This window comes from Lithobates pipiens, unplaced genomic scaffold, assembly GCF_037356315.1.
Source record: "Lithobates pipiens isolate NorthernLeopardFrog02 unplaced genomic scaffold, aLitPip1_a1.2 Scaffold_22, whole genome shotgun sequence".
Lineage (NCBI taxonomy): Eukaryota > Metazoa > Chordata > Amphibia > Anura > Ranidae > Lithobates > Lithobates pipiens.
The window spans coordinates 16,531,910-16,553,438 of NW_027507784.1; the positions used below are offsets into that span (position 1 = coordinate 16,531,910).

Consider the following 21,529-nt stretch of genomic DNA (forward strand, 5'->3'; position numbering starts at 1 on the left):
TAGGAACAGATCGATCCGAAGGGATCCCTCCCCCTAAACCTCGATACATGCTGTTTACCTTACAGCAGTAAGGTAATCATTTACTACAAACACGGTTGTCAGCGACACTGAAGACTCATTCCTTTGCACTTAAAGACACAGTAACACTGAATGTCAGTATAGCAGCACACAGTGTTCCTGTGAAACACTTGCACATTTGCACTACTGTTGCACACTGGACTGGAAATAGCGTCCAATATTGCACTAGAGACTTGTTACACTCAGCTTGTTAAATTAATTTTATTTATTTATTTATATACCTTTAATTTGTTTTATATACATAATTTTTGTTTCTCCTTGATGAAATAAGTCACTCTCTGAATTATTCACCTTTTGCGTATATGTTGCACATTTTTGAAACCACACGTAGTTACACCACTTACCTGTTTACGTAATATTGCACATGCCGGATATATGTTTTATATATGTTTTTAAATATGTTTACTGCACAATAGGAATTTTTTTATGATGAATGCTCATGTCCCCTTTAACGTGTATGCTAATTAATTTATGGTAATATTTTAGTATACTCTCTTTGCACATTTGCACTTTATTTGGTCAGTTAAACCGATGAATGTTTGCTACCTATAAACATAACTTGATAATTCTAATAATATACTATATACAGGAAAAAAATAATCTTTTGAAAGGAGCACAACACCACCCCCCATTTTTTCGAAATATAGAGCACTGACACCAGCACCGTGATAGAGTGCACTGACACCAGCACCGTGATATAGAGCACTGACACCAGCACCGTGATATAGAGCACTGACACCAGCACCGTGATAGAGTGCACTGACACCAGCACCGTGATATAGAGCCCTGACATCAGCACCGTGATAGAGTGCACTGACACCAGCACCGTGATATAGAGCACTGACACCAGCACCGTGATATAGAGCACTGACACCAGCCCTGTGATAGAGTGCACTGACACCAGCACTGTGATATAGAGCACTGACACCAGCACCGTGATATAGAGCACTGACACCAGCACCGTGATATAGAGCACTGACAGCAGCACTGATACCAGCAACTCGGTCTAGGCGTTCCCTGATGCTGGATTCAGATGAGACCTGTCGATGGGTCGGCTGAAAGAATGATCTCATATCAGAAGTCACCAACACATCTTCAAACCGGCCTCTTCTTGCAGGCGCTGTTGGATTGGTACCCGCAACTCTTTCTCTGGGAGTGGGAATTCCTCCTCTGCCAGCGCACGCAAAAGCATGGAGCATGAAGGTCCCCATTTGCACTAAACTGGAAGCGGTGTGGTGGCCTGGCTCCTGCTCATCATCCAGGATAATGTCATCCTCCTCGTTCTCCTCTCCCCATCCACGCACAACAACAGGGATCCCAGAAAGGTTTAAAGCATGCTCTTCTTGCTCCTCCTCATCCGCCCCGGCACCATCCTCCTCTGACTCCTCTTCAAACTCCTGTTGTTAACCTTGTCTCAGATAGAGTAGCCCCTCCTGGGAATTCATCCAGCATTGCGACTCCCTCATCTTCCCGCCCCTGCTCCTCCATGGCTTGATCAATGACATGATGCAATGCACGCTCCATAAAGAAGGCATAAGGTACCATGTCACTGATGGCGCCATGGCTGCGACTGACCAGTTTGGTGATCTCATCAAATGGCCACAGAAGTCTGCATGCATCGCGCATGAGCAGCCACTGGCGCGGTGAAAAAAAAAACAGCTCCCCAGAACCTGTTCTGCTGCAGAGTTCATACAGGTAGACGTTAATTGCACGTTTCTGCTGGAGCAGCATATCAAGCATGTAGAAAGTTGAGTTCCATCGCATCGGGCAATTGCAAATAAGACGTCTGACCGGCAGATTGTGTCGCCGCTGAATGTCAGCAAGGTGAGCCATGGCCGTGTAAGATCTTCTGAAATGGGCTGAGATTTTCCTTGCCTGCCGCAAGATGTCCTGGACCCCAGGGTATTTGACAACAAATCACTGCACGACCAAGTTTAAGACATGTGCCATGCATGGCATGTGCGTAATTTTGCCCTGTTTTAATGTGCTAAGCAGATTGGCACCGTTGTCACACACCACTTTACCAACTGTCAAATTGAGCGGTGTTAGCCACTGATCTGCCTGTGAACGCAAAGCTGAAAGGAGTGCAGGGCCAATGTGGCTCTTGGTTTCCAGGCACAACAGACGCAGCACATTATAGCAACGTCTCACCTGGTATGTCGAATAGGTTCTGGGGAGCTTGGGCAGCGCAGCGGAAGAGACGCTAGCAGCGGAAAAGGAGGAGTCAGCTGAGGAGGAGAGGGAGGAGGATGGAGTAGGAGGAGGAGAAGAAGAGCCAAGCCTGCATGCAATCCGTGGCAGTAAAACCAAATCTACACGGGTGCCACGGGTTACATGCTTGACGGCCGTCAGAAGGTTCACCCAGTGGGCACTAAAAGTGATATACCTTCCCTGCCCGTGTTTGCTAGACCACGTGTCTGTGGTCAGATGTATCTTCGCACCGACACTTTGTGCCAGAGATACATTCACTTGCCGCTGAACATGGCCATATAGCTCTGGGATGCCCTTCTGTGAGAAATACTTCCTTCCTGGGACCTTCCATTGTGGTGTTCCAATGGCCACAAATTTTCGAAAGACCTCCAAGTCCACCAGTTTATATGGCAGTAGTTGGCGGGCTATCAGTTCTGACAAGCCAGCCATCAACCGTTGGGCAAGAGGGTTATCCGGCATCATCATTTTTTTACGCTCGAACATTTGGCCCATGGAAGCCTGCCTTTTTGCAGAAAAATGTGAGGATGGCATGATGGAAGGTGGAGTGGAGGACAATTGTGAGAAGTAGAAGACGAGGCTGGACAGTGAGAGCCTGGATTGTGGCTTTGTGTGTTCCGTTGCTCCCACTGGGCTCGGTGATTGCAGCTCATGTGCCTTCTTAAGGCAGTCGTCCCTAGGTGAATGTTGGGCTTACCACAACTTATGCGTTGACTGCAAAGATTGCAGATGGCAAAACTATTGTCAGCAGCGGACACGTTAAAAAAAGCCCACACTGCGGAGCCATGTGCCGGTGTCCTGGGAGTGCCAGATGTGACCGTACATGGTTGATGCCTCACTCCTGATACATTAGCAGTCTGCTTTGTCCCCCCTGTGCAATCTAAGTTCTTCCTGCTTCTCCTCCCTATCTGCTGGTCCATATCTCCCTCTGAACTCCCCTCCTCTTCCTCTCTTGTGGGCACCCACGTGACATCACTAGACACGTCATCATCGACGACACCTTCCCCACCGCTATAATTAGAGATCTTGGAGTAGGCAGCAACAGCGGGGACCAACCTCCTCCTTGGGCCGATCTGTGTACTGTGGTCAGACTGCTGAGTGGCAGTTGTTGCTCCCTCTTCTTCCTGATCCAATGCCAAGAGTGGCTGCGTATTGGAAATGTCTTGATATGGATCGGAAAATAATTAATGTGACTCAAGCGAAAGGTATATGGTGGTGGTGGTGTTGGTGGTAGTGTCTTTGGGGGTTCACATAGCAGAGAGTGAAGAAGAGGGTGCAGATCGAGAGGATGAGGAGGGTGCAGAAGAGTAAGGCTGAGTGAGTCACTCAACCAAGTCTGGTGCGTCCTTTGACGTAATCACACGCACCTTCTGCAATTTGCCACTTTGGCTCAAGCCTGTTGCTCCTGCCCTACCCCTTCCACCCCTGCGGAAGGGCCTGCCTCTTCCTCTGGGTGTCATTTTTTAAATGACACTGTGACAAAAGTCTCTAGAGAAGTGCAGTATGTATGTGGAAGAAGGTATATAACACCCCACTTCAATCTGTCGTTTTTGGGGGCCACTGGTCTATCACACCAGTTATAATATTTTTTTTTTTATTGCCTTTGTCACTCTTTGTAGTATCGCTGCAGAACCGCTCAGCAGTCACAATGCTGCACAGTGGAATTGCACTATACTATGCTTTCTATATGTGCAAGTATTTTATACGTGTATTACACACCTATATACTGCACACCAAATAGTACACCTATACCAGTCCTTACAAGGACCTTTGTGGACCTAGTAGCTAGTGATTTGCAGACTGTCCCTCAGTCACTACACTGATAAAGGACTGCTGCAGAATAGGGCAGTAATCTGCAGCACAGCCCTGCACCAGCACCCTATATATTGTACACCTATACCAGTCCTTACAAGGACCTTTGTGGACCTAGTAGCTAGTGATTTGCAGACTGTACCTCAGTCCCTACACTGATAAAGGACTGCTGCAGAATAGGGCAGTAATCTGCATCACAGCCCTGCACCAGCACCCTATATATTGTACACCTATACCAGTCCTTACAGGGACCTTTGTAGACCAAGTAGCTAGTGATTTGCAGACTGTCCCTCAGTCCCTACACTGATAAAAGACAGCTGCAGAATCAGGCAGCAGTCAAGTATAATATTCTTTCTATATTTGGAAGAAAGTATATTATACGTGTACAACCCTATATACTGTACACCTATACCAGTCCTTAAAAGGACCTTTGTGGACCTAATAGTAATAGCTAGTGATTAAACTGGCTGTCCCTGCTCCACACAGCGTCCTGTCCCTACACTGACAAAAGACAGTTGCAGAATCAGTCAGCAGTGCACTCAGCAATCACCAGCACAGCAGTGCACCAGAACCCTATATACTGTACACCTATACCAGTCCTTAAAAGTAATAGCTAGCTAGTGATTAAACTGAATGTCCCTGCTCCACACAGCGTCCTGTCCCTACACTGACAAAAGACAGCTGTAGAATCAGTCAGCAGTGCACTCAGCAATCACCAGCACAGCAGTGCACCAGAACCCTATATACTATACACCTATACCAGTCCTTAAAAGTAATAGCTAGCTAGTGATTAAACTGACTGTCCCTGCTCCACACAGCGTCCTGTCCCTACACTGACAAAAGACAGGCTGCTGCAATCACCAGCACAGCAGTGCACTGAACCCTATATACTGTACTACACCTATACCAGTCCTTAAAAGGACTTTTGTGGACCTAATAGCTAGCGATTTGTGTCACTACAGTCTATCCCTGCTCCACACAGTGTCCTGTCCCTAAACTGTCATAAGACAGAATGTAAAATGTCCGCCAGATCAGGTCTATTTATAAGGTAGGGGGAATGTCCAATTGTCCATGTGCTGAAATGTCTCAATTGGCTGTCCTGTACCCCATGATGGATGTGTCATCATGGGTAAAAGTTCTTTCACACTGTAAACACATATGTCCGCCGAGCAAACAGCGGCAACAGTCCGACGATCGGGCGAATCGCGAACACGCGACCGCCGGGCGAACAGTTCGGCCATCCCTAATTATGATCTCTGCATCATTGAGCACTTCTTAGCTCTAAAGAAGACACTGTGTGCAATGTGACTAAGTTGCCAAATTTTGGGGAAAAAGAAAAAGCCCAGGTGGCAACTCTACATGTGACAGAACCGAAGGTATCTGAAAATAGGTAAGTATTAAATACATATAGGCCTCTTAGGGTGCAGGTCTATTGGGGTGAGGATAGGTTATAGCTTATTTATTTTTATCTGTGTCCTCATTGAATGATATCCCTTTGCTTGCTTTCTGTACTGGAAATAGGGGAGGGGAGCGGCCCAAATAAAAATGGAAGAGGGATAGAGGAGAAATATATCCTCCTTCCTTTAGAAGCTCCATGAGCAAGGTCCTCCTATTCCTTATGTTCTGAACTGTATTGTAATTTTATTGTCCCCATTTATATTATAAAGTGCTGTGCAAACTGTTGGCGAAATATAAATCCTGTATAATAACAATATACAATATGTTCCATGGTTCAGAGCTACAGTAACATTATGGTACTTTAATATAAAATAATGAACTCACCATTAAGGAATTTTCAATTCACCCGTCACTCCTGTGTCATCAGTTACTTTTTGTTTTGGTTGTCACCCTTAGGCACTCCCTGTATGATGAGGACATGCAGGTATAACAGAGCAGATTGGGATGTTTGTATTCCGCAATTCTTCCACTTCTGCGTTGTCTACAGTAAAAGTATTTATGTCTTTATTCTCGAAAATCCTGGACGATGGCATCTGATTCTGCTCTACTTGGGTTGCTTGCTTTCCTGTTGGCAGAAGATTCACTTTCATTATGACTAGAGATGGGTTAATCATTAGGAATTTCTGTGCTAGGCGTGTTCCTGGTATTCCCCTGTACTTTGTTTAGGTTTAGATATCAGGCAGGTTTAAGTTTGCTGTTCTGTTGTTGATCCACTTTTTTTTATTTAATATACTGTAAGTTAAAGCTTTAAAGTGATTGTAAAGTCTTGTTTTTTTGCATAAAAATAACAAACATGTTATACTTACCTCCTCTATGCAGTTGGTTTTGCACAGAGCAGCTCAGATTCTCCTCTTCTAGGGTCACTCTTCGGCCCCTCCCTCCTGTTGAGTGCCCCCCCCCACAGCAAACAGCTTGCTATGGGGGCACCTGGGCTGAATTGCAGCCCCCTGTGTCCATTCAGACACGGATCCCTGGTTTGGCCCTGCCCCCCTCTCTCTTCTGATTGGCTAACTGACTTTGAGTTGAATTTGTGTCTATGGGTGACCCCAAGACGACGTGGTATATCACGAAACGCGTTGGGCGGTGTGACACGCTATAGTTTGCCTCTCAATCAACATAAGGATACAACTGTGGATTACTGTGTTCGGCCAACGCATCCATTTTGTTATGCCTTCTTTCACATCAACGTTGTAAGTGTATTTCTTCCTTTTTTACATTTTTAATAAACGGTATTTCACTATTTGGAGCATTTTTCCGTTTTATGGTCAACCTTTGCTCGACTCATTGGAACACCTTTGAACTGTGATCTGATCTAAGAGTGGTAACAGAGCTGGAGAATAAGACATCTATGTGGTCTGGCTTGACCTTTTAAGGCGTGATCTACCAGGATGTCTGGTAAGGAGCCATCTTATCCCTTTGGTGGTGGTGCACTACAGCATGGTCTATAAGTTGGAGCGAAAATCAGAAAGTTGAGGCTATCTGCGACACGTGGTGTTCTTTTCATGGTCTTACCTAAGGACTATAATTAAAGGACTGTTTTTTTAGTTTATTAATTTGCATATTATATTTTTCAGCTCACTATAGAGTGGGACTTATAATTTAGGTCGTCTGTTTATACACATAATTTTTGGCATTGTTGCTTTTGTATGTAAATGAGTGTTCTGCACATGTAATACATTATTTTGGTGCTTACTGAGTTCACATTTTATACACAGTGGTTCTTCAATCACATAGATTGTCCCTGTGTTAAGGGACACTGCTCTTGTTTATTAATGTTTCTCTTGAAATTTTAGTCTCTCGGTTGGAGGGACAAAATACCCTATATTAATCTTTAGGGATTGCGCGGTTCTCTTTGTTTTCTTTTTACTGTATAAATGTCACTGGCAGGGAAGGGGTTAACACTAGGGGATGATTAAGGGGTCAAATGTGTTCTCTAGATGTGTTTCTAACTGTGGGGGGGGGGCGGGACTCACTCGAGCAGGAGCCAGATCGTTGTTCCTTCTTAGTAGGAACAGACGATCTGTTTCTCCTCCCCTGTTGGAACCGATATTTGTGTGTTTTGGCTCTCATGCCTGCAATTGCAGGTGGGCGGTGGTGATCGCGCCACCGTATATGTAAAGCAGCAGGTCGGGAACCATTTAATATACAGAATGCATTTTAAATAAAAACCTTCTGACTGCAACACATCAAAAAAAAAAAAAATGTTGTCTTCCTGAAACCCAGAAGAGTGTGTTCCCCAGATATAATGTATTTCTTTTTATATTTCATACATCTTTACAACCAAAAAAGGAAAAAAAGAAAAAGTAAGAGCATAGCGTTTACAAGTATAGAAATGTACAGAAGTATAAAACAATCCACTTAGAATGAGACTTAAGCCACGTACACACGGGTTTCGAATGAACGGACTTGACCACACACGATGAACAAACAGTCCGTCGAAAGCGTGCGCGATGACGTGTACAGCACGTACGATGGGACTAGAAATAGGACGTCCAATACACAGCAATGCAACCTTTCGCCGTGTAAATCCTTTCTGAGCATGCGCCCAACTTAGTCCGTCCAACTAGCCTACTCACGAGCGGACTGTCCGCTGAAACCAAAGTTGGACGGACAATATTACGGAAATTCCGAAAGACTTAGTCCGCCAGACTGCACGCTGAAAAAGTCCGCTGAAGCCCACACACGAGCGGACTGTCCGCTGAAATGTGTTTCGGCGGACTAAGTTGGACAGACAGTCCGCCCGTGTGTACGCGGCTTTAGAAACGGATAATAGAAGAGCTAGTAAAAGAATTTCTCAGTAATGCAAACATCCGGTATTTGGAAGGCTATATCGAGTAGTAATCTAAAAAACCCTTAAAAAACAGCGCTGGTCTGAATGAAGTGCTAAAAAATTATATAAAAGAAATCAAGTGTAAATGAAACAAAACATAATATTGATATTGATATTAACAATAATAAGTTCTTGCTGCAACCCAATGTGAGACACACACAATATACAGTATTCTAAAAAATATCTGCGCTAAAACTTCTAAAACAAAATTATAAAGTGACATAATCTTTCCAGTTTACAAAAACATGCAAAATAGTGCCAAAGTAATAATTTCAGGCATATAAGCAGTCCAAAGAAGAGGGAAGATGAATAAGATACTGAATCTCAATCCGTTTTCGGTGACTCACAAAACCACCCTTTACACACGTAGCAGGTGCACCCAGAGGAGAAAGGAATTATCCACCACCAAATTAGAGGAGGCTTACCAGCTATCAAGATCTCTTTTTTAAGGAGATCATACGAGCTTGCAAAATGGTACGTTCCTGGTCCCCTCACTGGTCTCTGTTGATAACTCCAATCTATCTGCTCCCTTCTTATGGTATATCTCGTTCCACCACAATCATTTAGTGAGGCAAAAAAAGAAGAAAAGCTCCCATAGCATAACTCCGTAAAAAATTTATCAAAATATAAAAGGTAAAATAACAACTCACGAATTTCCAGCAGAGTATAAGCGTATAACGTATAGAAAAACACGAGCCGGCCGGCTCTCTCCTTTTCACACTGCCCGCCCTTCCTGGTTAACGTGGAAATGCGGTGACGTCAGCACGCCGCTCACCCTACGTCATTTCGTCAAAAGTGACTTCTTCCTGGGGTACGGGCGGCGCGCTGACCCACCGTCATAAATACTCACTGGTGATTGTAACCGCCCATTTCCGAGCTCCTGGTCACAGTTCCCAATTCGCCATCTTAGGACAGGGCAATGTTTAACCATCTGCCCTTACTAGATCGTCGCCTATTCCAAGGGGAAGAGGGAACCATTTCCCAAATAGAAAGTGGCAAGTTTACACTTACACATTATCCTGGGACTATCTACCTAAGAAACCAATTTGTTTATTTATTTAATAAGTCGACAAAGGCGTCCGTGTCCGAACGCACAAACTCCTTGTGTGCAAACTAACACAAAGGACCTAATGTTTATACAACGGTCGCATACTTCCTAATTAATGAGGAGTATGCATCAAGAACCAGTGATTAAATTATTACACCAGTTCATACAGCCAATAGGGTTAATAAAAATCTGCAAACCATATTAAAAAAACATTTCTCCTCCTAGGGTATAATCAGAAATATTCCACTATCGGGAGCTATTAAAAATGTATTCTTATATTAAACTATATATTAAATAAGTTTATTTATAACCCCCCCAAAAATAAGGGGAATCAGAACACCCCCCAATTGCCACCATCGTAATTGCCAAAAAAGGAGGGTTTTTACCTACCCCTATAGGCAAGGTGTATTGCTGCATCAATAAGGATGTTAATATTACTTAACTCAATCCTAGAGAGAGAAATAATATTTTTATAATTAACCATTACTCCCCCTTAGTAAATAAACGCAGGGATGACCAGACCCATCCCAGGTGTCTTACCAAGACCCCTCCGATGGGTCTAACAACCCCCCGGGATCAATACCCTATACCCCAAAGGACGTGCATATCTAGATTATATTCGATGCACTGATTCCAGATATTGTAAAAATCTCCCATCCCACCTCCTCCCTAAAGGCAATGTGAGTTGGATGAAAACAGCGACTATCACCTTATAAACCGTATGCCTTAACAGCACTTGTGTTATTAAAGAGTGTATTATAAATAGAGTCGCTTATCAGAGTGACTTCAAAATTAATGTATGCGAACCAGGAACTCGAAAATAGTTCCCAAAAAATTTAACTGTTATCAATGAAAGCATTCACGTCAACGTCTACATTAAGACCATAAGGTGTGTAACATTGTATTTTGTGTACCCACATCATTTCCAGTCTGGACAAGTTACGCACCAGGGAACTACCTCTCCAGTGTGCATTGTACTTGTCTATACCTAGAAATAGTGTACCTGCTGGATTACGGCCATGATGCAAATCATAATGCTTGGACACTGAATGGAATTTATATCCATTCTTAATGTTTGTAATGTGTTCCCCCAAGCGAAACTGCATGGCTCGCTTGGTTCTCCCTATGTACTGGAGCCCGCATGGACATTGCAGGAGGTATACTACACCCTTAGAGCTACATGTTATAAAAGAATCAATTTTATGTTCCTTTTGGGTGCTGGTAGCGACAAATGATTCAGTTTTCTTCTTTTTACTCTTATTTAGTGTACAAATCTGACACCGTCTGCACTGATGATATCCAGTTAATTGTTGAAAAAAAGAAACTTTCTTGGTAGGGGGATCTATTACATTAGGGGCCAACATATGTCTCAAGGAGGGGACCCCTCTAAAAATGATTTCTGGATTTGCTGGAAGGAAGGTACGGATAATTCTATCATTTGATAGAAGATACCAATGTTTCCGCAGCATCTTTTTGACCAAATAATGTTGGGTAGAAAAGGTTGTAACGAAAGGAATGATAAACTTTTTCCTTTCCTTACCTGAACCAGCCTTCAGCAGGGAGGTTCTATCAACATCAGCTATTTGTTCTATGGTTGCATCCATGGACTCAACGTCATACCCCTTATTTTCTAATCTCCCCTTCAGAATGTTAGCCTGCAGTCTAAAATCCCCAATATCAGAACAATTCCTCCTCATTCTTATAAATTGACTTTTGGGGATCGATTTTAGCCATGAATCATGATGGCAACTGCCTATGGGTATGAAGGAATTCCTGTCTGTTTTCTTGAAGTAAGACATAGTCTTAAATCCCCCTTCTGATTTACTAATTGTCAGATCCAAAAAGTTAATACTGTCCAATCTGGCTTCCACTGAGAACCTTATACCCCTATCGTTATGATTAATATTCAAAAAGAATTCATCAAGTTGGGACCTAGTCCCCTCCCACAGGAGGAGGACGTCATCTATATACCTCGCCCAAAATGTCAAAAATGGGCTTCGGTTTTTATAGATGGCGTCCTCCTCCCATCTTGCCATAAAGAGGTTCGCTAAGCTTGGGGCATACTTAGCCCCCATTGCTACTCCCCGGACCTGTCTATAGTATTTCTGTTCAAACCAAAAATAATTGTGGCTTGCAGCAAATTCAAGTAAATTGATAACAAATTGTTGTTGTTGTACTGGCAAGGTGGACATGGTATTCAAATAGTGTGTCACAGCCGCAACACCCAATTCGTGTGGTATAATCGTGTACAGCGATGTCACATCAGCTGTCACTAATAAAGTCTGTTCACTAGGTCTCAGCTCAGAGAGTAAATTAATCACATGCCTCGTATCTTTCAGGTAAGAAGGCATTTCCTGAACTAGCGGCTGAAGAAAAAAATCGATGTATTTCCCCACCCGGGACGTAACAGAGTCAATCCCACTCACTATGGGACGTCCCGGGGGAGAAATAAGGCTCTTATGAATCTTTGGCAAATAATACAACACCGGAGTCCTTGGTGCCTTAGGAACAAGAAATGTTTTCTCTTTTTCATTCAGTATCTTAGACTGAAACACTATATCAACCAAAGACTGTAAGGCCCTTTTATACTGAATGGTGGGGTCTCCTGGTAATATGACATATGTATCAGTGTCATCCACTATGTTGTGCATCTCTTTAATATAATCCTGGCGGTCCAAGATCACTATGCCACCACCCTTGTCCGCAGGGCGTATAACTAAGCTTTTATTATTGCATAGTGAATCCAGACCTTCCTCCATACTTTTATTCATTCTACATTTAGCAATTTTGATCTGTTCTAAGTCTCTCAATACCACGTCCTTAAAGACTTTTAGCGAGGGGGCTATTGTTCCAGGGGGATTAAAAGTTGAAGCATTTGATAGTCCCGAGTGCATTATCTCTTGGGATACTATGTCACATTGTTTAGTGGGCTGGGTTGCAAAATACCTCTTAATGTTAACCCTACGGACGAATTTATGCACGTCCATATAAGTCTGAAACTTATCAAGTTTCTTCGGTGGGGCAAATTTCAAACCATTATTAAGTAAAATCGTTTCTGATTTAGTGAGGGTCTGGGAACTGAGATTGAAAATTCCCTCTCCCTTTACCTCTTTAACCTTTATTGATTGTACTCTCCTCCCCCCTCTGATTCCTCTTTGCTTTCTACCGGTCTTTTTACTCCTTGGGCACCCCTGGAATATTGAGTAGTAATGGCTGATAAAGCTTAGAGATTCTACCTGTTTGGAATTGGAATACAAGGCCGAACATAATTCAAACTTTTAACTAGGTTTAGTTGGAGTTTAACGTCTGATTCATATGGGACTGCGGAGCGTCTCCACTTTGTAAGGAAGTTTGATATACGCTTTTTGATTCATGAGCCTAAAAACGGGTTGAAAGTATAAGTCCTGACTGCCTCGATAAAGCAGGAATAAGAAACGAATGCTGAGAGATTCCATGGTAATGGGGACGGAAATAAGGTCTCCACAAAGTCCCGGAGATCTAGTCATATGTGTTTGGCCACCAAAGGGGAATGCTTGTATATGTTGTAGCTGTCAGTCTGGTAATAATATTTGTCAGTTGGCTAGCATATAAGGTAATTCGATTTCAGAAATCTCATCTAGGAGAGGTTTTTAATATTTTGGCACCCTAGGAGGAGAAGGCAACGAGACACTTAGTAAGTGATCCAAACGCCACCTAGGCAGGACTGTCAAAATGGGCCAGACACATGGTAAACCCCAGGAGGAATCTCAGAAATGTTATGCTGTTAAAGACATAATTACAATGTTGTATGGGAAGGATAAGGCACAGGGCACAAATAGGATTCTCAAGAAATTGGGGATGGATGGAGAAAATGGATTAAGTGTAGAAGGTTGGGAAGAAATAAAGAAAGACAGACAGGGAGAGATATTGCAGAACAGATGGGTATCACAAATACAATGTTTAATTAAGGTTTCCAACAGGGCTGAAGAGGAGGGATGGGAGTATTGTCAGGAAAAGGGTGGATGGGATATGAAGGTCCGACACAAAAGTCTTCCTTCTGCTCCCGGCGATAGGGTTAATACGGGAGATACTCCACCTCCTTATAACACTACCACACCAGGTAATGAAAGACCAAAACTTTATCCTTCCTTAAGAGGAAGAGGATGGGTATGCCGAGTATGCGGTACCCAGAACCCAGATTGGGCACAGGAATGTGTACATTGCGGCGCTCAAAGACCAGAGCCCGTAGCTCCAGTCCATAGTCGGACTAGGGTAATACAAGTAAATAATCCAAATGCGGGTCAAGCAGGACAGCCACCTACAGTGACCCGACAAGTCGTTCTGAGGACATGGACACCTTGGTCGGCTGACACTCTTATGGCATTAATACAGAATGCTCCTGATCCCGTAGCAAAACCTGCCGCATTCTGTAGATTCGTGACACAATTACTAGACACACATGAAGCAACTTGGCAAGATGGGGAAGATATATGTAGACATAAAATGACACTGACAATGTTTAATCAATTCATGACTAAACTTACCCCACATAGACCACAAGGGGATCCAGCGGCAGATCCACCAGGAATACACCCTCGTCATATAGACTCTAGACCCCTGTTTATTGCTCAGTTACGAGAATTTTGCCAAGGGAAACAGCAGGAAAGGGGTTCGACAGCGCCCATAAAACAGGCCCCAGGTCAGACTGTTACAGAATTTTACCTCAACATGGAAAGCATGATGGCTGACGAAGGTCTAGATTTAGCCTTACCCGTCACCATTAGGGCTTTCAATCGACAGTTTATGGAAGGACTAGTACCCCAAATAGGTGACAAACTGAAGGCATGTACTCCCGAATGGAGAGCCATACGGGACAGAGGAACATTGTTGCAGAAAGCACAAGGCATAGAGGCTGATTTAGCAGAAACTAAACCCAGAAGGACACCGGGAGTTAACACTGTTGCCCGGGTCAATGAAGGAGGGAATTCCTCCCGTAAACCTCTTACCTGTTATTACTGCAACAAGGTGGGACATATAAAAAGAGACTGTAGGAAAAGGATAAAAGACGAACAGGAAGGAAACACGGACAGAGACACGAGGGACTACAGACAGAGGCGTACCAACGATAGGGACGATCCGACCGCATGACTTGCCCCAGTCCTAGCTGAATCAGAGAACAAAATGCTCCACATGTTGATGAAGGTGGAAGGTAAACATATTCCTTGTTTGGTTGACACAGGAGCGTCACGCAGTCTGTTGTCTGATTCAGTAGTCCCTCCACACATGACATCCCGTGACACCATACCCATAAGTGGTTATGACGGTCTTTTGTCCGATGCCCCACTGACTAAACCTTAAAAAGTAAAAATAGGGGGAATGGCTACCGCCTGACACTTGTGTATTGTTGCAATATGTAGTCTTGTTTAAAAGCCACTCTATCATTGTTACAATTCCTGGCTGAAAAAGGGTGCAAGGTGAATAGAACTAAGTTACAGGTATGTCAGAAAAAGGTTGTCTTTTTGGGCCACTGTATATCCCAGGGTACTCGACACCTCACTGAAGACCGAGTCCAGGCCATAAGACAAATGAATATCCCACGCAACTTTAAGCAACTTCGTATGTTTCTGGGAATGGTGTCATATTGTAGACAATGGATACCACATGCCAGTTCTCTGATGCAGCCATTATATGATTGCTTGAAAATAGTACCCTATGTACTCACAGAAGCAGGTCATGAATCTTTTAGCACCTTAAAAAGGTTACTAATTTCGGCACCTGCGATTGGGATCCCTGACTATACCAAAACATTTCATTTGTACATTGCTGAAATCATGGGACACGCAACAGGGGTGTTGACACAACAACACATCAAACAAAGGCCGGTAGCATACTTCTCGGCGGCTCTCGATCCTGTCTCTAGAGGATCACCGTCCTGTGTACGAGCAGTTGCAGCAGTGTCAATTATCATTGACAAATCCTCAGAAATTGTCTTAGACAATCCTGTAGTGGTACATACCACACATGACATACACGCCATCTTATCACAGGTCCAACCAAAACACATATCAATGGCAAGGCAGCTGCGTCTACAATGCACTTTGCTCCTACCCCCCAATGTTACCTTTCAGCGATGCACTTCTTTTAACTTAGCACAGCTTTTACCATTACAGACAGATTTGACAGGGGGGAGTAATGATGATAATGGTGTAGACACAGCACAAGATACTCAGGATTCTGACACACTTTCATTTCATGACATAACATCTGATGAACACGATTGTTTTCAACTTATGGAACAAGAAACCACGGGGTTCCCACATGTCACAGACATACCCATTGCAAATGCAGAACACACACTGTACATAGATGGTAGTAGATTTGCCGATGACAAAGGTAAATATCACACAGGTTATGCTGTGGTAACGGACACACAGGTAATTGAGGCAAAGTCACTACCAGCACACATGTCGGCACAAGAAGCGGAACTAACCGCTCTAGAGAAAGCCCTAGAACACTTGGAGGGACAAGAAGGGAACATTTACACTGATTCTGCATACGCCTACGGTGTTGCACATGATTATGGCCACATATGGAAAGCTAGAGGTTACCTTACAGCAGCAGGCACACCTGTTAAACATGGTGAAGGAATCAAAAGAGTCCTGAACAATCTTCAAAAGGTTATAAGAGTAGCCATCATGAAGATAGCGGCACACACGAGCGCAAAAACAACTGAGGCAAAAGGAAACGCATTTGCAGATTTAACTGCAAAGAAGGCAGCTCTAGGGGAAGTAAGCCCTGAGACCTTAGCCACGGTACAGGTGAGTATGCCCGAAACCACATGGCAGCAGCTAATGGAACTACAGGAACAAGCAGGGGCTATTGAGAAGGACCGTTGGGTTAAGGAGGGAGCTGCACCAGGCCTTGACAATGTATGGAGAGAAGGAGACAAAATATGTCTACCCGCTTCTCTATACCCCGCAATGGCAGCGGCTGTTCACTTACCCACTCATGTCAGCTCCAATTCTATGTATAGGATTGTAAGCCAAGGATGGCTAGCCCCTGGATTCAGTAGTACTGCAAGGAACTACTGTGCTGCATGCCAAATCTGTCTGATTAATAACCCAGGACAGAGAGTGAAAACCCCACGTAAACATCAGGTCCGGGCCCAATATCCCTTTCAGAGACTGCAGATTGACTACATACAAATGCCTAAGAGCGGCCCCTTTGAATTTGTTCTCGTGTGCATCTGCCTATTTTCAGGCTGGTCCGAAAGTTATCCTGTGAAATCAGCTACGGCAAAAGCCACCGCCAAGAAACTGATTACTGAGCTGATACCTAGGTTTGGTCTCCCAGAAACAATAGAATCAGATAGGGGGACACATTTCACGGGAGAAATAATGCAAAATGTGATGGCAATGTTAGGGGTTCAACAAAGTTTTCATACTCCTTACCACCCACAGAGTTCAGGATCAGTAGAAAGAGTAAATGGTACAATCAAGCTGAAAATACAAAAAGCTATGCAGGAGTTGAACAAACCATGGCCTGAGTGCCTACCCTTAGCTTTGTTCTCTATTAGGTACACCCCAACAGGAAAAACTGGGTTATCCCCATATGAAATACTGTTTGGAAGTGCACCTAGATTAGGTTTATATTTTCCTCAAAGTATGCAATTACAATGTGATAGTTACTACGTATGTAATACAGTTGCAACAGCGTCTGACTAAAATCCACAAGAGTGTGTATTCTTCTCTTCCAGACCCTAATTCTGTCACAGGTACACACGATCTACAACCAGGAGACTATGTGTATGTAAAGAAACATACCAGAAAGACACTGGAACCAAGGTTTGAAGGTCCTTTCCAGGTGCTATTGATTACAGCAACCTCAGTGAAATTGGAAGGGAAACCTACCTGGATCCACGCTTCTCATTGTAAAAAGGAGCCAGTTGGCAAATGACAACATGTATCTTTTTATTGTTTCAGTAATTCTGGCTAATAGTTTGGTTACCTCACAGAATAAAATACACAAGGATGAAGGATTTTCTAAAAAAATGTTATTACTGAAGTTTAAATATGCTTATGCCCAGAAGTCAGGATATGAGAAATGTTGGATTTGTAGCAAATTACACCCCAGCACAGCAAGTATACCACTGATGGCAGTTCCTATAAACTATACTGATCTTGCTAACAGTAGCATTAACATAATTAAAACAAATACCAGTGAGACAGTAATGTTTAAGTCAAATGGTCTCGCCTTTTCCCCTGATTGGTGTTTCAACTTAGGGAACACAACGGGAGGAAATGGAGAATGCCAAGACAGCAAGTTTAATTTGTCCATTGTCGTATTAAATGGAAGCTTCTACCCCAGTAATTCCAGCACACACCAGACATTATCTGACTTCCTCACTAACATTGTGGATAATAATGTTAGGTGGTTAGTATCCAACTTATCCCTCTATGGATACACCTCTCGTTATAGAAATGATATCAGTTCAAGATCAGTAGCACTGGGAAACAATATATACATCTGTTGTGAGGATAAATGTTATACTTGGATACCTAGAAGAGCTCAGGGATGGTGCTACCTCGCAAGTTTAGTACCAGTAATGGGAGTAGTAGGTGATGAACGAGGTGATCACCTATTAGAAGCTAGCATGCATCCTAGATATCCCCTCAGGTATCGTAGTAAAAGAGAAATATTCCTGAAGAAGGACATGGCATGGGTTTGGTTCCCGTCCTGGACAGGATGGGGTATAGACTTAATGAAAAGACTAAATAACTATACAGGAATTATTAATGATGTTTTGGAGAAAAACTCTGATGACATTACTAAGTTAAATCTGGAGACCAGAGCCATCAGACAACAATTAGAATTACATGAATTAGCAATTGAAAGTATGAGTGCAGCACTGACAGGACTCTGTGAAACTACTGAGGACTATGAGTGCTGTACTTGGATACATAATACCAGTATTGAGGTACCTGATTATTATGACATCATTGCACAACACCGTACGGAAGTAAAGAATTTACAAGAGAAGGCCCGAAATATTGGTCGCGACTGGGATCCGTTTGGTGGAACTTTTAGTTTCTCAGGGTTATTCTCTTGGGTTAAGAAGGCAGCAATGACGATTATAGTGGTGCTCTTATTCGTATTTTTCTTTTATGCATGCTTTAAACTGCTCATGTGCTTTTGCAAGAAAGCCAAGGTAAATGATGCGGAAAAGATGGAACTTTTGTGAAGATAGGTAGATTTAGTTTCTTGACATCACCCATCTGTCAGAAAAGCCACTCTTCCTGAATTTTAGATGTTGGTACTGTCCAGGGGGATGGGTGTATACCCCTCTGACAACTCGCGGTCAGGGAGAGTACTCTGGATATAGGCCGACTAGAACTTGTTCAGGTGGACCCAGGGCAAGAGGGAGGGGTGATGTCAAAGGGGGAAATGTAAGGATTAAGGGGTGTCTAAACAAAATGGTTGACCTTATGTCTTACTAAATACTTGTATTTTTCTATCCTTCTCTGTAAAATAAGGATTCGTCATCTATTGTCACGTACTCATCAAGAAGAGGCCGCATCAGCCCTAAAAAGCAGTCTACGCCCAGAAGATTGTCTTATCAGCTGATAACACCCGGAGAATTGTCTTTCCTTTGCAAAAATGTTGTTTTTTTTACATTTGCTGATGTTTGCTCTTTTCTGTCTATAAAAGATGTAATAAAGAAGCCTCAGAGCCACAGTCAGTCAGAGACAGTCAGAGTTAACGACGGACTTCTGAGCAGAAATACTGAATAATATCTCCGTGTCTCTTTGCTTGGATAAGAACTCTAACTAACAATTGGGAAACGGTAACATAACCTGACAAATAGGTGACTTGTTGAGGTCACACCTAACAACTTGTAAATAATTATCAGTCTAGGAGCAAATAGTGTATGCGCATTACTAGGATTCTGAGGTTATAGGAAAAGCATCTATACCTAAACTGAGAATGGCTAAGGAAGGAAAAGAATCTGTTATAATTCCAGTAAGCTCTGAGATAAAAAGTGAAAAGGTTTAGAGATTAAGTTTTTTTTTTTTCCAAAAGGAGCATATATTTGGAACGCTCCCAAAGAATGGGTAAAGAACCTGTTTGGGATCATCCCTGCCAGCATTTGTCATCATCTAAATTCGCAAATTTGTACATTTGAAAAGGGGGTTAGGTACCATCTATGATGACGTTTCTGGAGTATCTTCCAGTAGTTGAAGCATTTGGAGGAGCTATGATTGTAATGGATAGCCTGGCCAGCACGATGATCTGGAATAGTAGATCTTAATTTTGTCATCATTGACCGTGTACTGATGAGGACATTGTCAATGACCGTGTAAAGGCAAAGTTCCTTCACAGTTGTCCCTGGGCCTCCTCCTGCGATTGATGCACCCCCCCCCCCCCCCAGATGGGGGTGCCCTCCTGCTGCTGGCTGCTGTTTAGTATTCCATTCTCCACTTCACCTGGCCGACAACTCCCCCAGTGGCATATCACTTCAGCTGATATAGGAGGCCCGCCCCCTGCCAATACCAGTTGGGGAATGGTCAGGGCTACCACATTAGCTGCCTGCAACTCCAGTTCTAGGCCCTGCTCCTCTTTCAGAACATTCTACTTGGAAGCAGGGGAGGAGCCTCAGAACTAGAGCACAGGTGGTCACACCCACTGTTATTCTAACCCCTCCCAGATAAAAACAGACAGGCCTAGCTCAAAGCATAGACCTGCCTAGATTTACCTGTGCTGACAGTCTCCCTAATAAAATCCCATACTAGCACCTACCTATTGGTAGAGGGTGCTACATTCACCCCCCCCCCTGACCAAAATCACAGCTGTCCTCAATATATTTCCAAAAACACCTCCTGGGCCCAGGAGTAAAGGCATCCCATATTATTAGGTTGGATGGGGGAAAAGGTGAAAACTTGGATAGGGGTTTTGTATAAAAGTACAAAAATAGAATATATACACAATCTGATCATATATTTACATTGCACATTTTATACACACCCCAACTACAAATCCTTGCAGCTAGATACATACAAGTGGAGGCAGAGCACTGCTCCCTTAGGAGGAATACTCTGCCTACCACAGGTCTTCATCTGTTCCCGTGGTGGAGATGAACAGCCGTCACATCCCTGGCATTCCTGAAAGAAGACACAAACAACATACAACCTATCTATACAACTATCTTTACAAGTAGTTCACCAGGCAGAGGTGGTAACAATCCTCCACAAGGTGAACGAAACATATTCTTTAAACTTTACAAGAGGTGGCATATTTTTTCCTGTTTCACTATCACTCCTTTAAGAGGGATCTAAGGGGACCTCCTGATGAACACAGTCAAAACATGCATGCCCGATGGACAATAAAACCTTCTAATTGCTCCTGGGTGAAGGGGCCCTTTCTGAAAGTTACTAGCAAAAAGATTTAGCAGGGACAGTGCACCCTAATGTCCGTGATACACTTGTCATCCATCATGCACCCTGGGTGGTGGGCAAAGGCTGTCCCTGCAAGATATATAAATTGTCATTAAAGAAAACCACGCAGGCCCTGCCCTGTCCTTGCAGTCCTTGTAGCCACTTTTATGTGGGCTGCACAGCACAGCAGTCCTCCTTACACATAAAAATGTGGATCCAGCAATCTCCTCCGGCTATCCCCTTCTCCTCTGACTAATGGAGAGATATTTGGGATCAGATGGCGCAAAGAATCAGTCACTGTATAGTCTCTATTTGAGTATGAGTATTTTAAAATGTCAATAACAATAGCATTTGTAATAATATAGGAGAAGCACCGTCGGCAGCAACAGTCTTGAGAGGAGAAGCAGGGCTCTCTAAAGATTTTGAAAACACAAAAAACAGGGAGAAGGTGCGCCAGACTAAGTGCAGTATAAACGATAAAGTATTTATTAAAATAAAAAACATACGGCCAAATGGCTACTCACAAAGGTCAGAGTGATTTAGGCATGTAAATTAGATAGGGATGTATCCATGTCTCAATCCGGTCCACGGGGTTTGCAGAGCTGATGGAGTATAAAAGCAGACAGGGGGGACGACAATAGGCTTGCCTCTGTGTTCCAAAAGCTGATTTGGAGCAGCACCTCT

General features: G+C 43.4%; 1 protein-coding gene across 3 annotated transcripts in view; it reads right to left on the minus strand.

Annotated features, from left to right (window-relative positions):
• Window positions 1-21,529, minus strand: part of LOC143923344 (uncharacterized) — a 124,926-nt gene that overhangs the window by 76,755 nt on the left and 26,642 nt on the right. For all 3 annotated transcript variants that reach the window (XM_077446958.1, XM_077446956.1, XM_077446957.1), the window contains exon 2: window positions 5,881-6,121. In XM_077446958.1, coding sequence (XP_077303084.1) covers window positions 5,881-5,883 — 3 coding nt within the window. In that variant the 5' untranslated portion in view covers window positions 5,884-6,121. The remainder of the gene's footprint in view (window positions 1-5,880; window positions 6,122-21,529) is intronic.